The sequence below is a fragment of the Nomascus leucogenys genome, chromosome 2, assembly GCF_006542625.1.
Source record: "Nomascus leucogenys isolate Asia chromosome 2, Asia_NLE_v1, whole genome shotgun sequence".
Classification (NCBI taxonomy): domain Eukaryota; kingdom Metazoa; phylum Chordata; class Mammalia; order Primates; family Hylobatidae; genus Nomascus; species Nomascus leucogenys.
In genome coordinates, this window is record NC_044382.1 from 45,972,373 (window position 1) to 45,988,990 (window position 16,618).

Here is a 16,618-nt window from a genome sequence, read left to right on the forward strand (position 1 = left end):
CCCTTTAGGAAGGTGGATATCTAAAAATGTGTGAATCAGGTGGAATGTTTTGTCACATGCTCACTGCTTTCTACTCTAGATTACCGCTTAAACCCCATGCTAAGAAAAGCCTGTAAAGCTGACATTCCTAAATTCTGTCACGGTATCCTGACTAAGGCCAAGGATGATTCAGAATTAGAAGGACAAGTCATCTCTTGCCTCAAGCTGAGATATGCTGACCAGGTAAACTGGCCTGAGCTCTCCACAAAGGTGTATTTATGGAGCCTCTGTCCCTGGGAATTTTCTCTTTTGAAATCCCTAGCTTGCTCCCGTTTTCCCAAGACCTTTTTCATATCTTCCTGAACGTGGGGGGCTAAGGGGCCAGATCAAAAGCAGGCATTTTGTTTTTTCTTGTTCTTTTTGTTGTTGGTTTTTTTCATGTCCTGCTTTTGTATAAAAGGTTCGTTTTCTGATCAGCGCGTGTTTCCTCCCTTTGTCACATGCAGCGCCTGTCTTCAGACTGCGAAGACCAGATCCGAATCATTATCCAGGAGTCCGCCCTGGACTACCGCCTGGATCCTCAGCTCCAGCTGCACTGCTCAGACGAGGTGGGATTTGCGTGCAAAACTGGTTACGCACAGAGGTGTTCAGAGAAGTTTCCATTGGAGAAAAGTTGTTTACTTTCTCTCCCTTCAGCCGTGAGTGATCCGGTGAATTGAAGGCCATCTTCTAAGCTCTCCATGGTCTGCATTTCTGTTCTCTGTAACACTGAATTCAACTTGGCGTTAGTCCTGACACTCTAAAGCGTTGTTCCATATTTCTCTGTTGAACAAGGGTGTTCTTTCATTATAGCTCTCTGTAAATTTGTTTTTCCCTTCTCCTTGTTCTGGATGGTAAACCCAAGACTTGCCAGAAAAATAAAAGTACTTCCAGCTGGGCACAGTGGCTCATGCCTGTAATCCCAGCACTTTGGGAAGCCAAGGAGGTGGATCACCTGAGGTCAGGAGTTCGAGACCAGCCTGGCTAACATGGAGAAATCTGTCTCCACTAAAAATACAAAAAATTAGCAAGGCGTGGTGGCGCGCACCAGTAATCCCAGCTACTCAGGAGGTTGAGGCAGGAGAATCGCTTGAACCCGGGAGGCGGAGGTTGCAGTGAGCTGAGATCATGCCAGTGCACCCCAGCCTGGGCGACAGAGGAAGACCCTGTCTCAAAAAAAAAAAAAGTCCGGGCGCGGTGGCTTACCCCTGTAATCCCATCACTTAGGGAGGCCAAGGTGGGCGGATCATGAGGTCAGGAGATCGAGACCATCCTGGCTAACGTGGTGAAACCCCGTCTCTACCAAAAAAAAAAAAAAAAAAAAAAAAATTGGCCCAGCCTGGTGGTGTGCGCCTGTAGTCCCAGCTACCCGGGAGGCTAAGGCAGGAGAATGGCATGAACCCAGGAGGCAGAGCTTGTAGTGAGCCGAGATCGCACCACTGCACTCCAGCCTGGGCGACAGAGCGAGATTCCGTCTCAACAAAAGAAAAAAAAAAGTAGTTCTATAATGGCCCTAGAAGGAAGTGCCCATCTTTGGAAATTATTGGACTTCTTAGCTAGAAAAGGCCTTGTGGAGAGCCGTGTTCAACGTATGTTAATTTCAGGAGCTCATAACAAAAGCCGTTACAAAAAAGCTCACTCATAAAACTGTCCAAAGAAAGTTAATGTTTTTGTCTTTGCTGTGGGCTGTTTCTCAACTCCTGTGTATGTGTGCGTGTATGTGCAGGTACGCACGTGTGCACACTTTCAAGTTGTGAGTCTGGTTTGACCCTGAACCTATGTGAATGTCAAGCATTTGCTTTTCGTATTTTATTTGGTTATATATAATCTTTCTCCTCTGGAATCAAGTAGCAGCCTTCTTTTTGACAAGTCCTGAGATCTGACTCAAGTTTCAGTGTAGACAGCGTAAAGATACGACATTTATTGATTTTCCACTCTGTGTGCCAGTCCTTGTGAAGAATGAAGCCTGGCATCCAATACAGGAGGAGGGGCATGAAACCTACCAGGAAACTGTTTGAGATGAGCCCTGGCACAGGTGTGGGAGGATCATCAAACTAACATGTTTAGAGACCAAGGGTTCTGGTGATAGCAGGGCTACTGCCCCTGGCTTGTAAAACAGCAGGAGGCCAGTGAAGGGGGGGCACAGAACCTGCGGTGTCCGGAGCTGATTGGAATCACTGGACTTATCTGCTTTTGAAACTCACTTCGGGCTGGGTGTGGTGACTCATGCCTATAATCTCAGCACTTTGGGAGGCCAAGGTAGGAGGATCACCTGAGGTGAGGAGTTCGAGACCAGCCTGGCCAACATGGCGAAACCCCATCTCTACTAAAAATACAGAAATCAGGCCAGTTGCGGTGGCTCATGCCCTGTACTCTCAGCCCTTTGGGAAGCTGAGGTGGGTGATCACCTGATATCAGCAGTTCGAGACCAGCCTGACCAACATGGAGAAACTCTGTCTCTATTAAAAGTATAAAATTAGCTGGGCGTGGTGGCACATACCTGTAATTCCAGCTACTCAGGAGGCTGAGGCAAGAGAATCACCTGAACACGAGAGGCAGAGGTTGTGGTGAGCCGAGATCGTGCCATTGTACTTCAGCCTGGACAACAAGAGTAAGGCTCTGTCTTAAAAAAAAAAAAAAAAAATCAGCCAGGCATGGTAGCACGCGCCTGTAGTCCCAGCTACTCAGGAGGCTGAGGCAGAAGAATCACTTGAACCTGGGAGGCAGAGGTTGCAGTGAGCCGAGATCGTACTGCCGCACTCCAGCCTGGGTGACAGAGCTTGGCTCTGTTTCAAAAAACAAAACAAAAAAAAAAAAAGAAGAAACTCAGTTCATTTCTGTGCTCAGTGGGGTGGCTTTGTTTTTTGTGTCTCCTGAACAGATCTCCAGTCTATGTGCTGAAGAAGCAGCAGCCCAAGAGCAGACAGGTCAGGTGGAGGAGTGCCTCAAGGTCAACTTGCTCAAGATCAAAACAGAATTATGTAAAAAGGTAACCACCATCACCTTGTTTTCCTCACTTCATTTTCTTTTTTTTTTCCTCTTGTTCCTTTTAATGCTGTAGTCTGCCTACCTTGGTAATAAAACTGAAAATCTCAACCTTCTGCCCAGCATGCTTTTCTTGCTGTTCCTTCTTACCAAACTTGCATTTGGTTTTGACTGCTCATCTCCTATAATGTGAATATTCTTTTTTTTTTTTTTTTTGAGACGGAGTCTCGTTCTGTCGCCCAGGCTAGAGTGCAGTGGCATGATCTCACTGAAGCTCTGCCTCCCGGGTTCACGCCATTCTCCTGCCTCAGCCTCCCAAATAGCTGGGACTACAGGCCCCCGCCACCAAGCCCGGCTAATTTTTTGTATTTTTAGTAGAGACGGGGTTTCACCGTGTTAGCCAGGATGGTCTCGATCTTCTGACCTCGTGATCCGCCCACTTTGGCCTCCCAAAATGCTGGGATTACAGGCGTGAGCCACCGCGCCCGGCCGTGAATATTCTTTTCACATGTACTAATTACATGAGTATGTCTCATCCCCATGACTAGATCGTTGTTTAAAGATACTGTGAGTGTAATGCCAAAGCAAAATGCCAGGCGCAATATATCAGTAAGTGTTCCACATTCATAGAAGTCAGTGAAACTAAAACTAGTTTGTTTCAGAAATGTTATATAAAAACATTTGTCGGCCAGGCCAGTGGCTCATGCCTATGATCGCAGCACTTTGGGAGGCCGAGGTGGCCACATCACAAGGTCAAGAGATCGAGACCATCCTGGCCAACATGGTGAAACCCTGTCTTTACTAAAAATACAAAAATTAGCTGGGCGTGGTGGCGCATACCTGTAGTCCCAGCTACTCGGGAGGCTGAGGCAGAAGAATCGCTTGAACCCAGGAGGCAGAGGTTACAGTGAGCTGAGATCGTACCACTGCACTCCAGCCTGGCAACAGAGTGAGACTCCGTTTAAAAAAAAAAATTTTTTTTTGTCAAAATATGATCACTAAGCATACATTATCTTGCAAAATTGAAAATGAAATAATATACTTGATCTTTTTTTAAAAAAAAAAGTAACTTTTTTAATTTTTTTTTTTTGAGATGGAGTCTCTCTCTGTTTCCCAGGCTGGAGTGCAGTGGCGCCATCTCAGCTCACTGCAAGCTCTGCCTCCCGGGTTCATGCCATTCTCCTGCCTCAGCCTCCCAAGTAGCTGGGACTATAGGCGCCCGCCACCACGCCTGACTAATTTTCTGTATTTTTAGTAGAGACGGGGGTTCACTGTATTAGCCAGGATGGTCTCAATCTCCTGACCTCGTAATCCACCCGCCTCGGCCTTCCAAAGTGCTAGGATTACAGGTGTGAGCCACCGCACCCAGCCAAAATTAACCTTTTAAAAAAGAATTTCATTGATGTCATTATGGAATAATTGAGAATATTGTGTGCACATTTTTTCATCTGTTAAAAATGTTGAAAGCTAGATCGGTATATTTTCCTTTGCCTCCTTTATCATCACATGATCCCATATAACTTTGGGGAGGATTTTAGAATATTATTTGGCCTTTGGTTTATGGTTTTAATTTCTCTTACTGTTGTTTTATAGGGAGTAGAGTCTTGTCTGGAGCGTACTAACTTTTATTTATGGAAGCATTTCTGGCCTATCTTTACCTCCCATAGTTCCCTTATGTATAAATGGAGAATCTGCAGAGTTGATTTCAGTTCCATCATGTTGATATTCCTCTCATTCAGGACATCTGTAAACACAAATAAGAATTGCACTTGTAGTAGATGTTATGCCCTGTCCATTCTGTTTTTCTTTCTGAGGACAACAGAGGTAAAGTAGAACATTTTGTAAACAAATCTGCCTTTATCTAATTGGGAATTTTTTGTTTTTGTTTTTGTTTGAGATAGGGTCTCACTCTGTCTCCCAGGATGAAGTGCAGTAGTGCAGTCATAGCTCACTGGACCTCAAACTGGGCTCAAGTGATCCTCCCACCTCAACCTCCTAGGTGGCTAGGACCACAGGGCACACGATTATGCCCAGCTAATTTTTTTTTTTTTATAATTTTCTGTAGAGATGGCGGTCTTGCTGTGTTACCCACACGGGTCTCAAACTCCTACCTCGGCCTCCCAAAGTGCTGGGATTACAGGCATGAGCCACCACCCCCAGTCCTGATTGATAATTTTAATATAGCATATTACTCTGATTTTAAGATTTCACATGTTTTCATATTTCTTAAAGTAACACAGTAATTGTATCACACCAATAAAAATATTAACATATAGGTATTTTAAAATGATATGACATGACGTATGGGAATGCCAAAAATCCAAATCTGATCTTATAGTCATTTACAGTCCCCTGCTTTTTTTAGACACATAGTTTTGTATCCCTAAAAGGTAGTTAGTTACTCAATTGAATTCTGCATTCTGTACACCATCACCACCTTGCAACCTGTCCCAAAGTGGTCTCTGTTGTTAGCCCTCAACTTTCCCCCCTTTTTTATTTGTATATGAAGTATTTACAGACAACAGATCTGATGCATTTCCCCTTCAAAAGCTCTGTCCGCAATCACCCTCCCTTTCCAGGAAGTGTTAAACATGCTGAAGGAAAGCAAAGCAGACATCTTTGTTGACCCGGTACTTCATACTGCTTGTGCCCTGGACATTAAGCACCACTGTGCAGCCATCACCCCTGGCCGCGGGCGTCGTAAGTCTCTATGTTCACTCTGATCCTGTCTGAACTCTATTGGGAAGAGCAAAGACTCCCTCTTAGACATCAGTTGCAGCTACTGTGGTCTGTATGGTCTATAGTTGTAGCCCAGTCATAGACAACATTCCCTGGGGACCTGGGTGATGCCAAAACTAGGCCTTTATGGCATCATGAATTTAGGAATAAGCCGGCAAGTTTGAACTGACGTTGTTATGACTGGAGCTAAAGATTTGATAAACAGGGAGAGTTGAGGTATTTATTCGGGAAGCAGAAGTTAAAGTCATCATCGTGGTCCTTTTCCCGGTGCCCAAACTAGAAGCCAGCTTCATACACTTCCCCGGTGGCCACAGTGGACTCAGTAGACAGGTTTTGTGTGAGGAGGGAGCCAAGGCAAGTGTGAGAGTTCTTTTTGAGCCACATATGCCCAATAAAACTAATAGAAGTTGTTTTTATTTTTATTTATTTTTTTGAGACAGAGTCTCACTCTGTTGCCCAGGCTGGAGTGTGGTGGCATGATCTCAGCTCACTGCAACCTCCGCCTCCTGGGTTCAAGTGATTTTCCCACCTTAACCTCCTGAGTAACTGAGACTACAGGCACCCACCACCATGCCTGGCTCATTTTTGTATTTTTTAAGTAGAGACAGGGTTTTGCCATGTTGGCCAGGCTAGTCTGAAACTACTGACTTCAAGCGATCCACCCACCTCAGCCTCCCAAAGTGCTGGGATTACAGACATGAGCCACTATGCCCAGCCTGTTTTCATTTTAATTTTTTGAAACAAGGTCTTACTATATTGTAGTCTGAAACTCCTGGGCTCAAGGGATCCTCCTGCCTCAGCTTCCCAAGTATCTGGGATTACAGGTGTTTGCCACCACACCTGGCTCTAAAAATAAGGAGGTTTTAAGAGAGGCTTTGGACGCCAACCCTGGAGGTTACATATCATTTCTCTCCATTGTTGGATCCTGGGTCAAGTTTTCTAGTATGTATTTAACTTTGTTGAGCCTACAGATCTGAATTCTCTGGTGGTTGTGCACCCTTTTCCCCATCTTTACAGAAATTTCTCTATTCTGTACAGTTTCAGGTTCTTCTTCTTATTTGTTTCCTCCCACAGAAATGTCCTGTCTCATGGAAGCACTGGAGGATAAGCGGGTGAGGTTACAGCCCGAGTGCAAAAAGCGCCTCAATGACCGGATTGAGATGTGGAGTTACGCAGCAAAGGTAATGACCAAGAGAATCTCCTTTTTTAAAAAAATTAAAAAATATGGAACACTTCACCAATTTGCATGTCATCCTTGAGCAAAGGCCATGCCTCTCTCCTTGCTGTGGCTGTCCAGCCTCTTTTAGATATTGCACTGGTCTTGTCCTTATTGTGAGACTAGCAATAAGTGTATTTGAAAACGTGGTCAGGGCCGGGCGCAGTGGCTCACGCCTGTAATCTCAGCGTTTTGGGAGGTCAAGGCGGGCAGATCACAAGGTCAGGAGATCGAGACCAACCTGGCTAACATGGTGAAACCCTGTCTCTACTAAAAAATAGTAAACGTGGTCAGTGTGCTTTTAGAATTCCTTGGCTGTCCGTGAGCCTGGAGCCGTCTCCCTGTACATCGGGCTGTCTGCAAGGCTTTGCCAGGGCCACTCCTTTCTCAGTTTGCCCACTGTTCACCACTGAAAAGTGAGTGACCCAAAGAGAAAAGAGATGTCACACCCATGGCAAAAGAAAGAAATCCAGCCTCACCTATGTTGAAGCTTGTTTTTATCATTTTACAGTCTTTAGGAGAAAAATACATAAGTGAGGCCAGTACTCATCTGGTCTGGAACATGGAGAAGGAGGGGATGAAGAGAGACTGTAGGACACTCGTGAATGTGTATGATACCCAGGGAGACTTGGGCTAGGGGAAATTTTTCCTACAGAGGTTCAGCCTCAGTGAGAAGAATAACAGTTCTTCTCATGTATACATTGCTTTGTAGTTTACATAACACTTTGGTGGACATATTGCCTCATTTGAACCTTGAAACCCTGTGAGGTAATTAGAATGACTATTTCCTCACTTTACAGTAAAGGAAACTGACTTTAGAGGTCATGACTTGCCCATAGTCCCTCTGGTTTTTAGATCCATGCTTTTGTATCAACTCATATTGGGATAGACATTTGCAGTGGCCCAAGATCAAGAGAGTAATCCCAGGACCGCCCCTCCTTCCTGGCCAATTTTATCACCCATGTACTTCCAGGTCAAGGGTAACAAGGCAAGAGGAACAATCAGAGAAAGTCTTTATAGCTCGACAGCAGGAAGGTACAAGGGAGGGCTCCTGTTTGTCACAGTAGGCAACACTCTCCTCACCCTTCTCCCAAGGGAAGAAAGTTGCCTTTAAAGCCAGTGGCTCAGGGAAGCCGCAGCAGGAGATGCTGCGTTACTTCATTCTGCCTCATCGTGTCCAGTCCTTTGAGCTGTGTATTATTGCTTCAGAGTGACTCAGAGTAATTCACGGCTTGTTTTGTGTTGGCAACTATTGGAGCTCAAATCTCATTCATCTCACGCCTCCCTGCTCTGTTCTGTGTACATAATATGAGCATAGAAACAGCCTAGATGCCTCTGGGCCACACCATCTCAGCAGCCAGGCTGGGATGCAAAAGAATGGGGACATGTGCACCTGGGGACCCTTTCGGTCCTGATTCTGCCATAGCAGGCTACCATCAAGGTCCGTTAGGGAAAGCAGTGGAAAACTGAGGATGAAAACTAGCTGAGGTTAAATTATAAATGTCCACAAGTGGAGGGCAGTTAAATATATTCTGTCAATATAAGTCTTGTTTGCAGTGCAGTGGTGTGAACATGGCTCACTGCAGCCTCGAACTCCTGGGCTCAAGTGATCCTCCTTGAGTAGCTGGGACCACAGGTGCATGCCACCACACCCAGCTAATTTTATAACTTTTTGTGGAGACAAGGTCTTGGCTATGTTGTCCAGGCTGGTCTCGGCCTGCACATTGTTTTTGATGCAGGAAGTGCTTATGATATGGTGGTGAATGAAAAAAGTCAAAATACAGGCTGGGTGCAGTGGCTCACACCTATAATCCCAGCACCTTGGGAGACCAAGGCAGGTGGATCACTTGAGCCCAGGAGTTCAAGACCAGCTTGGGCAACATAGGGAGACCCCATCTCTACCAAAAAAAAAAATTTTTTTTTTTTTTTGGGACAGATTCTCGCCCTGTTTCCCACGCTGGAGTCCAGTAGTGCAGTCTCGGCTCACTGCAACCTCCACCTCCCGGGTTCAAGTGATTCTCCTGCCTCAGCCTCCCCAGTAGCTGGGACTGCAGGCGAGCACCACCACGCCCAGCTAATTTTTGTATTTTTAGTAGAGACAGGGTTTCACCATGTTGGCCAGGCTGGTCTCAAACTCCTGACTTCATGGTCCACCGCCTCGGCCTCCCATAGTGCTGGGATTATAGGCGTGAGCCACCATGCCTGGCCAAAAAAATTTTTTTAATTAGCCAGGCATGGTGGTGCACTTGTAGTCTCAGCTACTCAGGAGGCTGAGGTAGGAGGATCCCTTGAGCCCAGGAGTTTGAGGCTGTAGTGAGCTGTGATCACACCACTGTACACCAACCCGGGCAACAGAGCGAGACCCCAACTCAATGAAAAAAAAGCCAAAATATAGAATTTACAAATAATATAGAATTTACAAGGCCAGGCGCAGTGGCTCATGCCTGTAATCCCAGCACCTTGGGAGGCTGAGGTGGGTGGATCACGAGGTCAGGAGTTTGAGACCAGCCTGCCCAACATAGTGAAACCCCCTCTCTACTAAAAATACCAAAAAAATTAGCTGTGCATGGTGGCGTGCACCTCCAGTCCCGGCTACGCGTGTGGGTGAGGGAGGAGAATCGCTTAAACCCGGGAGGTGGAGGTTGTGGTGAGCTGACATTGTGCCAGTGCACAATGCCTGGGTAACAGTGAGACTCCGTCTCAAAAAAAAAAAAAAAAATAGAATTTACAAAATATAGAATATATAAAACAATCTCAACTTTTATCTTTGTTTTTTAAAGAAAGGCAGCAAACGCAGTTAAAGAGCATAAATCAAAAGATAGAAGAACCCATGGCCTTATAGAAGTCATTTAACCATGCTCACCCTCAGGCACTGACTCTCCACTCAGAGTATGGGAGTGGTGAAATCTGCCTGCTAGGCTTGGTGTGAGTGCTAAATGAGCGAGAGCAGGGGGAGCCCTTCGTCCAGGGCCCGACACATCTTCAGTGTCGTGATGTTAGTGGTGATCACTGTGGTGGAATTGTGGGTGACTGCACCACTTTGTCTCTTTCTGTATTTCTAATTTTGTGCAGTAGACATGTGTATAGTTCTATGATCAGGAAAAAGAGTTGTAGCTCTGTGTTGATTTTTCTTATCTCCTGCCCTCCCTCTCCAAAAGAAAAAACATAAATTAAACTAGGAACTGAGAGGGATAAGTTAGACCTAGCACTGCCACCAGCCCAGTGCTCTCTCAGAGAATCACGTTGCCTTGTGTCATTCTAGGTGGCCCCAGCAGATGGCTTCTCTGATCTTGCCATGCAAGTAATGACATCTCCATCTAAGAACTACATTCTCTCTGTGATCAGTGGGAGCATCTGTGTATTATTCCTGATTGGCCTGATGTGTGGACGGATCACCAAGCGAGTGACACGAGAGCTCAAGGACAGGTAGAGCCACCTTGACCACCAAAGGAACTACCTATCCAGTGCCCAATTTGTACAGCCCTCTTGTATAGCATCCCCACTCACCTCGCTCTTCTCAGAGGTGACACCAACCCCGTGTTAGAGCATCAGCAGGTGTCCACTGCGTTGTCCCGTCCAGCCTCCACTCATGTCCGTGGTGTCCTCCTCCTCCTCACCGTGCAGCAGCAGCAGCTGGCCACTGGGGTTACTGCCTTTGTTTGGCAAACTTGGGTTTACCTGCCTGTAGACAAGTCTCTCTCATACCAACAGAACTTCCGGTACTTCCAGAACCAACTTACCTGACCTGCAACTCAAAGGCTTTTTTTAAGAAAACCACCAAAAAAAAAAATTTTTTTTAAAGAAAAAAATGTATATAGTAACGCATCTCCTCCAGGCTTGATTTGGGCAATGGGGTTATTTCTTTCATATGACTGTGTAAAACAAAGACAGGACTTGGAGGGGAAGCACACCACCCAGTGTGCCATGACTGAGGTGTCTCGTTCATCTCTCAGAAGCACTTTGGGGCCTTGCCAGGGCCGTGGTCTTCACTGAGTAGTGGGTGGGCAGCTGTTGCCCAGGCTGTGTGGAGTCCTGCTTTCTTCTGCTGAGACAGTGACGCTTTCCAGTTTCCACCCTAATCAGCCACTGCTGGTCACAGCCCCACGGCCATGGGTATTTCTGTGGTCTCCTCACTTCATTGAAGCAAAGCATGAGCCTCCCTAGACAAGGGCAGCTGGGGAGGGGAAGGAACTGGAAGTTTGTGAAGTTGAACAGTCCATCCATCTGCACTGAGAGGCTGGATCCCGAGTCCCGGGGCAGCAGGATCCCAGGAACCTTCCTCCTCCAGGGCAGCACAGGACTCAGCCGTGTCTGGACCGGCCCTGCTGAGGCTACCGTCACTCCGGAAGCTCTGCGCTTCATCAGGAGGCGGGACTGTGGCGGGAGAGATCCTTGAAGATGGGTGTGGGGAGCAGTGGGGCAGGAAGGGAGAGCCAGAGGTTTGACTCACTTTGCTTTATTTTTCAGGCTACAATACAGGTCAGAGACAATGGCTTATAAAGGTTTAGTGTGGTCTCAGGATGTGACAGGCAGTCCAGCCTGACCTTTCTGCACACTCCAGACAGACTTCCCAGACAAGCTCCTTTGTGCCTCTACGTGGAGAGGGTGTGGAAAGTTATCACATTAAAAGATGGAGGATTTGCTCTGTTTTTTTTTTTTTTTCTTTCTGTCCGTTTGCTGCGTGTACCCACTCTAGTAGGCATTGGCTAAATGTTGTATTTTGGTGATTCATCAACCTTTGCAGAATATGGGCTTCATAGAAGCAATATTCTTGGCCATCCTGCCTCATTCCTCCAGTGTGGAGATGCCAAGTCTGGGGTGTGAGAGGGAGGGGTCCGGGCATCATGGTTCAGCCTGACACTCCTTTGGTTGAGTTTGGGGCATGAGATCACAGTGGCTGCACAAGAGAGCAGTGTGTACAGTAGGAGATACATTTATATAATATATATTTTATTAACCTGTTAGATGTCCACAAAGTATTATAAATCACGTGCCTAAAACTGTCTACGTAGACCAAGGCCCGCCCTCGGCGCCCCCACTCCTGCCTCTGCTCTGCACAGTCCACGCGCACTGCAGGACCAGAGCGACCCGTGTCTTCCCTGAAGGGTGTTCAGTACAAGGCGTGTCAGTTTGTGGATCAAGTGATCCAAGTTACTCCTTGTGTAACCTGACTGACATATATTTGAATACTGTGGTTTTCTTTCTTTTTTTCTATTTTGCTGCCCTTCCTGGAGGCAGTGGGTTCCAGAAGCCAACTGATTGTCCCCCTGCCAAGTCACCAAGGGAAGCCGCGCTTAGTCCCCTCGCTCCTGCTCGTAGGGTCTTCCTGATTGTCCACAGCTGTCTGGGATGCTTCAGTCTCCTAAAACTGGAAACGCAGGGTGCGAGCAGCACACACTGCTTCCTGCCACTGCCAGCTGGACTGAGCGGCCCGAGAGTCTCTGCAGGTTCCCCTGGGGGCTGGGGGCCGCTGAGGCCTAATATCAAGAGCCAGGAATGTCATGTACATGCAGGTGCCTACGGACATGTCTGGTGTGGTTTGCAGGTAGGATGGATGTTCACTGTTTGACCGGGTGGGGTATCCTTCCTCTCTGCAGTCTCCTTCCCAGTATGCATAAACACCCTTATAGTTCTAATTGTCTCGATATTTCTGTTCTTTCTGAATTGAGAGAAAATCCCATTCGTTGTCTGCAGATTTGGAAGTTTGATGAGGAATTTGGTTATTGAAATATCTGTCTTTTTTTTTTTTTTTTTTTTAGACAGTATCGCTCTGTTGCCCAGGCTGCAGTGCAGTGGCGCGATCTCAGCTCACTGCAACCTCCACCTCCTGGGTTCAAGCAATTCTCTGCCTCAGCCTCCTGAGTAGCTGGGATTCCAGGCACCCGCCACCACGCCTGGCTAATTTTTCTATTTTTAGTAGAGATGGGGTTTCACCATCTTGGCCAGGCTGATCTTGAACTCCTGAACTCATGATCCACCCGCCTCAGCCTCCCAAAGTGCTGGGATTACAGGTGTGAGCCACCATGCCCGGCCAAAACATTTGTCATCTTTATAAATGGTCAGAATAGAAAAGATAGCTCTGCCAGTATCTTCAATTACTTATTACAAGAATGTCTTTCATCATCTTACTTGGAGCATTTTCCAATGACTGGCTCTTGAGAGCCCCAGGCAGGGCCCTGAGCAAGTTTTTCTAAGTTCCAAGGCCAGCAAAGTCTGAACTGGCCGCACTCATTAAGTCCCTCATTTGGCAAAACAAAACAGGGCCTGGGGCACCCCTGGTTCCTGGCCTCACGGTCAGTCAACTGGCTGAGAAATGGTCAAGAAGAGTAACAGTGACCCTTCTGTGGATGTGAGCGGATGATGGACTCTGGCCTATGTCTACTCTTCTGATGTGTAGCCCACCAACAGTAATAGAAGTAGAGGGTAGGGGGTTTTGCCAAGGCTAAGGCTTCAGGTACTTGCTAACAGTTACAGCAGCTGGGTCGCTGTCATCTGGACTTACCAGTTCATGCCAGTGTCCCTGTGACTCTTATGCATAGTGTGCCCCACATCCCTCTAGAGGCACCTGGAGCCCGGGCTGCCAGGCTGGAGGCTCTGGTGTACTGAAGGTGAGCTGTCTGGGCAAACTGTTAAGAACAAGACGAACTGTTCCCAGTGGAGCTTCTCCCACAGACGGGGAGCTCTGTGAGGCCTTCACCTGGGTGCATGTTGGACTTCCACTGCTGTTGCTGCTGTCCCTAGACAAGCCTGTTAGCAAGAAGCGCCGGCAGGGGAGCCATGCACTCCATAGGCTTGGGATCACCCCCAGGAAAGCGATCTTCCCCCGGCTACCACCCCCAGCTGCAGTTCTGAGCCAGTGCATCCTTGGAAGCTGGGAGAATTCTAGGGTGGCCAGTGAGCTAGTATTGAGTGAGCAGGTATTGACTTGAACACACTGCAGGCCTTTGGCTGTGTCATGCTGTCCTTACTCTTCTTGGGAACAGTGAGTCACTCAGCCGGCCAGGGTGGGGATGCATCCTGGTGAAGAGACAGCTTTCCCTGAAGATGCTACAGAAAGTTACTGTCAGATTTCATTTGTTTCTGTTTCCTGAGATCAACTAACAGAAGAATCCAATGATGAGGGTGTCTTCATTCATGTTTTACGTTTTATCAAGGCAGATTGGAAAGGGAATTAATGTGGCTGACTTCCCTTGGCCTTCCCAAGAGAAGATTCTCTTCTTATGTTAGAAGATTCTCTTATGTGGCTTCTGGATTCTCTTCTTATGTGACTTCTGGAAGTGTCTCCTATCCTCCCATCCTCCAGGCCTGTGGTGTGACTCCTGCCCCGAAGTTCCTACTACAGTGAGTCATCTGGGGAGAGGCCATTGAAAAGAGGCCTTCCCTTCCCATTTCCTCCCCTGCCACCTTAGAACATAAGTCAGAACTTAATCTTAGGAGAAGGAGGCTGGACCAGGAACCTTGGAAGTCAGCCAGCCTAAACTTTGGCCATAATGGCTTTGTTTTTTTTTTTTTTTTGGAGATGGAGTCTCACTCTGTTGCCAGGCTAGAGTGCTGTGGCACAATCTCAGCTTACTGAATCCTCCGACTCCCTGGTTCAAGCAATTCTCCTGCCTCAGCCTCCCAAGTAGCTGGGATTACAAGCATGCACCACCACGCCCAGCTAATTTTTGTATTTTTAGTAGAGACGGGGTTTTACCATGTTGGCCAGGATGGTCTCGATCTCCTGGCCTCGTGATCCGCCCACCTCGGCCTTTCAAAGTGCTGGCATTACAGGCGTGAGCCACCACGCCTGGTCTGGCTTTTTTTTTTTTTTTTTTTTTGAGACAGAGTTTCACTCTTGTTGCCCAGGCTGGAGTGCAGTGGGCGATCTCGCTCACTGCAACTTCTGCCTCCTAGGTTCAAGCAATTCTCCTGGCCTCGTTCTGATCGCCACTGCTTTCAAGTGCTGCATTACAGGCGTGAGCCACCACGCCTGGCTGGCTTTTTTTTTTTTTTTTTTTTTTTTGAGGCAGTTTCACTCTTGTTGCCCAGGCTGGAGTGCAGTGGCGCGATCTCGGCTCACTGCAACTTCTGCCTCCTAGGTTCAAGCAATTCTCCTGCCTCAGCCTCCCAAGTAGTTGGGATTACAGGCATGCACCACCATGCCTGGATAATTTTTTCTTATTTTTAGTAGAGAGGATTTCATCATGTTGGCTACGCTGGTTTCGAACTCCTGACCACATGTGGTCCACCCACCTTGGCCTCAATTATGTGCATTTTGGTGTATTTACTTGTATTTCAACATCTTGTGAGTTTGAAAAACTTGAAAGATCAGGATGCTTCCTTTTATTTCTCACCATTTGGGCAGCACCTAAGTGGTTTTGTAAAATGCAGCATCTGGTGCTGTGGGTCTCTCAGGCCTTGAGGGACACTTCCTTCCTCCCCACTTGCCTCCTCTCCACTAGACTTTGGTTCCTAGAGGGCCTGGGGCCTGGTCTGAGGTTCTTGCCTGCCTTCCCTCCCGTTGGTCTTTGGTTGCTCATCCCTCTAACTGCACCCCTTCTTGGTGCTTCCTCTGCAGACTTCAGATAATAAATAAGTCATTAGCAAACCAGACTGAATCTTCAGGGTGAAGAGCTCCCCAAAGCCATCTGGTGAGGTCATTGTGGGGACCAGGGACTATTTGTCACCTGCATCACAAAGATGGGACTGTCTGCTCAGGCTGGTGGTGACAGGACCCTGACTGGTGGTCCTCTCCCGCTCCCTCTGCTCTACCATGATACATGTGTAGGACACTGTGCTGTGTGCAGTGGAGAAATCTCCCTGGGCCAGGAGAAAGTTCAGACAGTGCCTCTAGACTGTGTTTTGCCTTCTCCAATGTAGAGTTGACATCTGGACCCCAGAGCCCAGCAGGGCTTTCTGTCAGACATGCTAGGGTGGTGGAAACGGGTCCTCCAGGTCCCCCTGTAGTGCACTGGGTGGAGGCCCCTGGAAAGCCGGCAGCGGGAGCGCTTCCTGGGCAGCTTCCCCCAGCACAGTGTTCCCAAGCCAGTCCAGCCGGAAAACAGTCTGTACAGCAAATGCTGTGTGAGGTCTTAGGCTTTTCACTTTTTTTGTTTTGTTTTGTTTTGTTTTGTTTTTGAAAGAAAGAAAAAAAGTACAATTAACAAGCCTCTTTTGTAAATGGATTTCCTTTCTATGTATAAAATCCTGGTGGTCCCTTGTTTTTACATGTTCACGTTGTGTAATTTTGAGATGTTACTGAGATATGTTCTGAACATAATGTGCATTTTTTTCTGTACAGATGAAATGGGAGAATTTAATAAAGAGTTTGCAGGTTTTTACTTGTTAAATCTTCTCTGTGGTGACTGGGAGGAACCTTAACCACCTCTCTGCTAGTGGGAGCAGTGGCCTTGAACTTGCCAACCGATGCTCACAAACCTGGCTAATCAGGTCTTCAGTTCTTGACCAGTTAGGTCCAGCAGAGTAAGACTCAAGGACTTCTAGAGGACTAGGGACCTTGATCCCCTTGGTTTCTGTAAGCTAGTGGCAGAGCTGGAAGTCACATCTGGGGTTTTCTGACTCTTGAGCCAACGTGTCCAGAATTATTCATTCTACTGATATATTTAAGCCCACGTCATGAGGCTCTGTCCTGGGGAGAGCAGAACCTGGCAGCTCTGT

General features: G+C 47.2%; 1 protein-coding gene across 2 annotated transcripts in view; it reads left to right on the forward strand.

Annotated features, from left to right (window-relative positions):
* GLG1 (golgi glycoprotein 1) overlaps positions 1-14,494 on the forward strand; it is a 162,487-nt gene extending 147,993 nt beyond the window's left edge. The window contains exons 21-27 of one of the 2 annotated variants that reach the window (XM_030829271.1): positions 80-222; positions 486-587; positions 2,900-3,007; positions 5,583-5,703; positions 6,817-6,923; positions 10,221-10,384; positions 12,197-14,494. In XM_030829271.1, coding sequence (XP_030685131.1) covers positions 80-222; positions 486-587; positions 2,900-3,007; positions 5,583-5,703; positions 6,817-6,923; positions 10,221-10,384; positions 12,197-12,527 — 1,076 coding nt within the window. In that variant the 3' untranslated portion in view covers positions 12,528-14,494. Of the gene's footprint in view, positions 1-79; positions 223-485; positions 588-2,899; positions 3,008-5,582; positions 5,704-6,816; positions 6,924-10,220; positions 10,385-11,425; positions 11,608-12,196 lie in introns of those variants that run through there. The other variant, XM_030829276.1, reaches the window with a different exon arrangement.
* Positions 14,495-16,618: the final 2,124 nt, after the last annotated feature.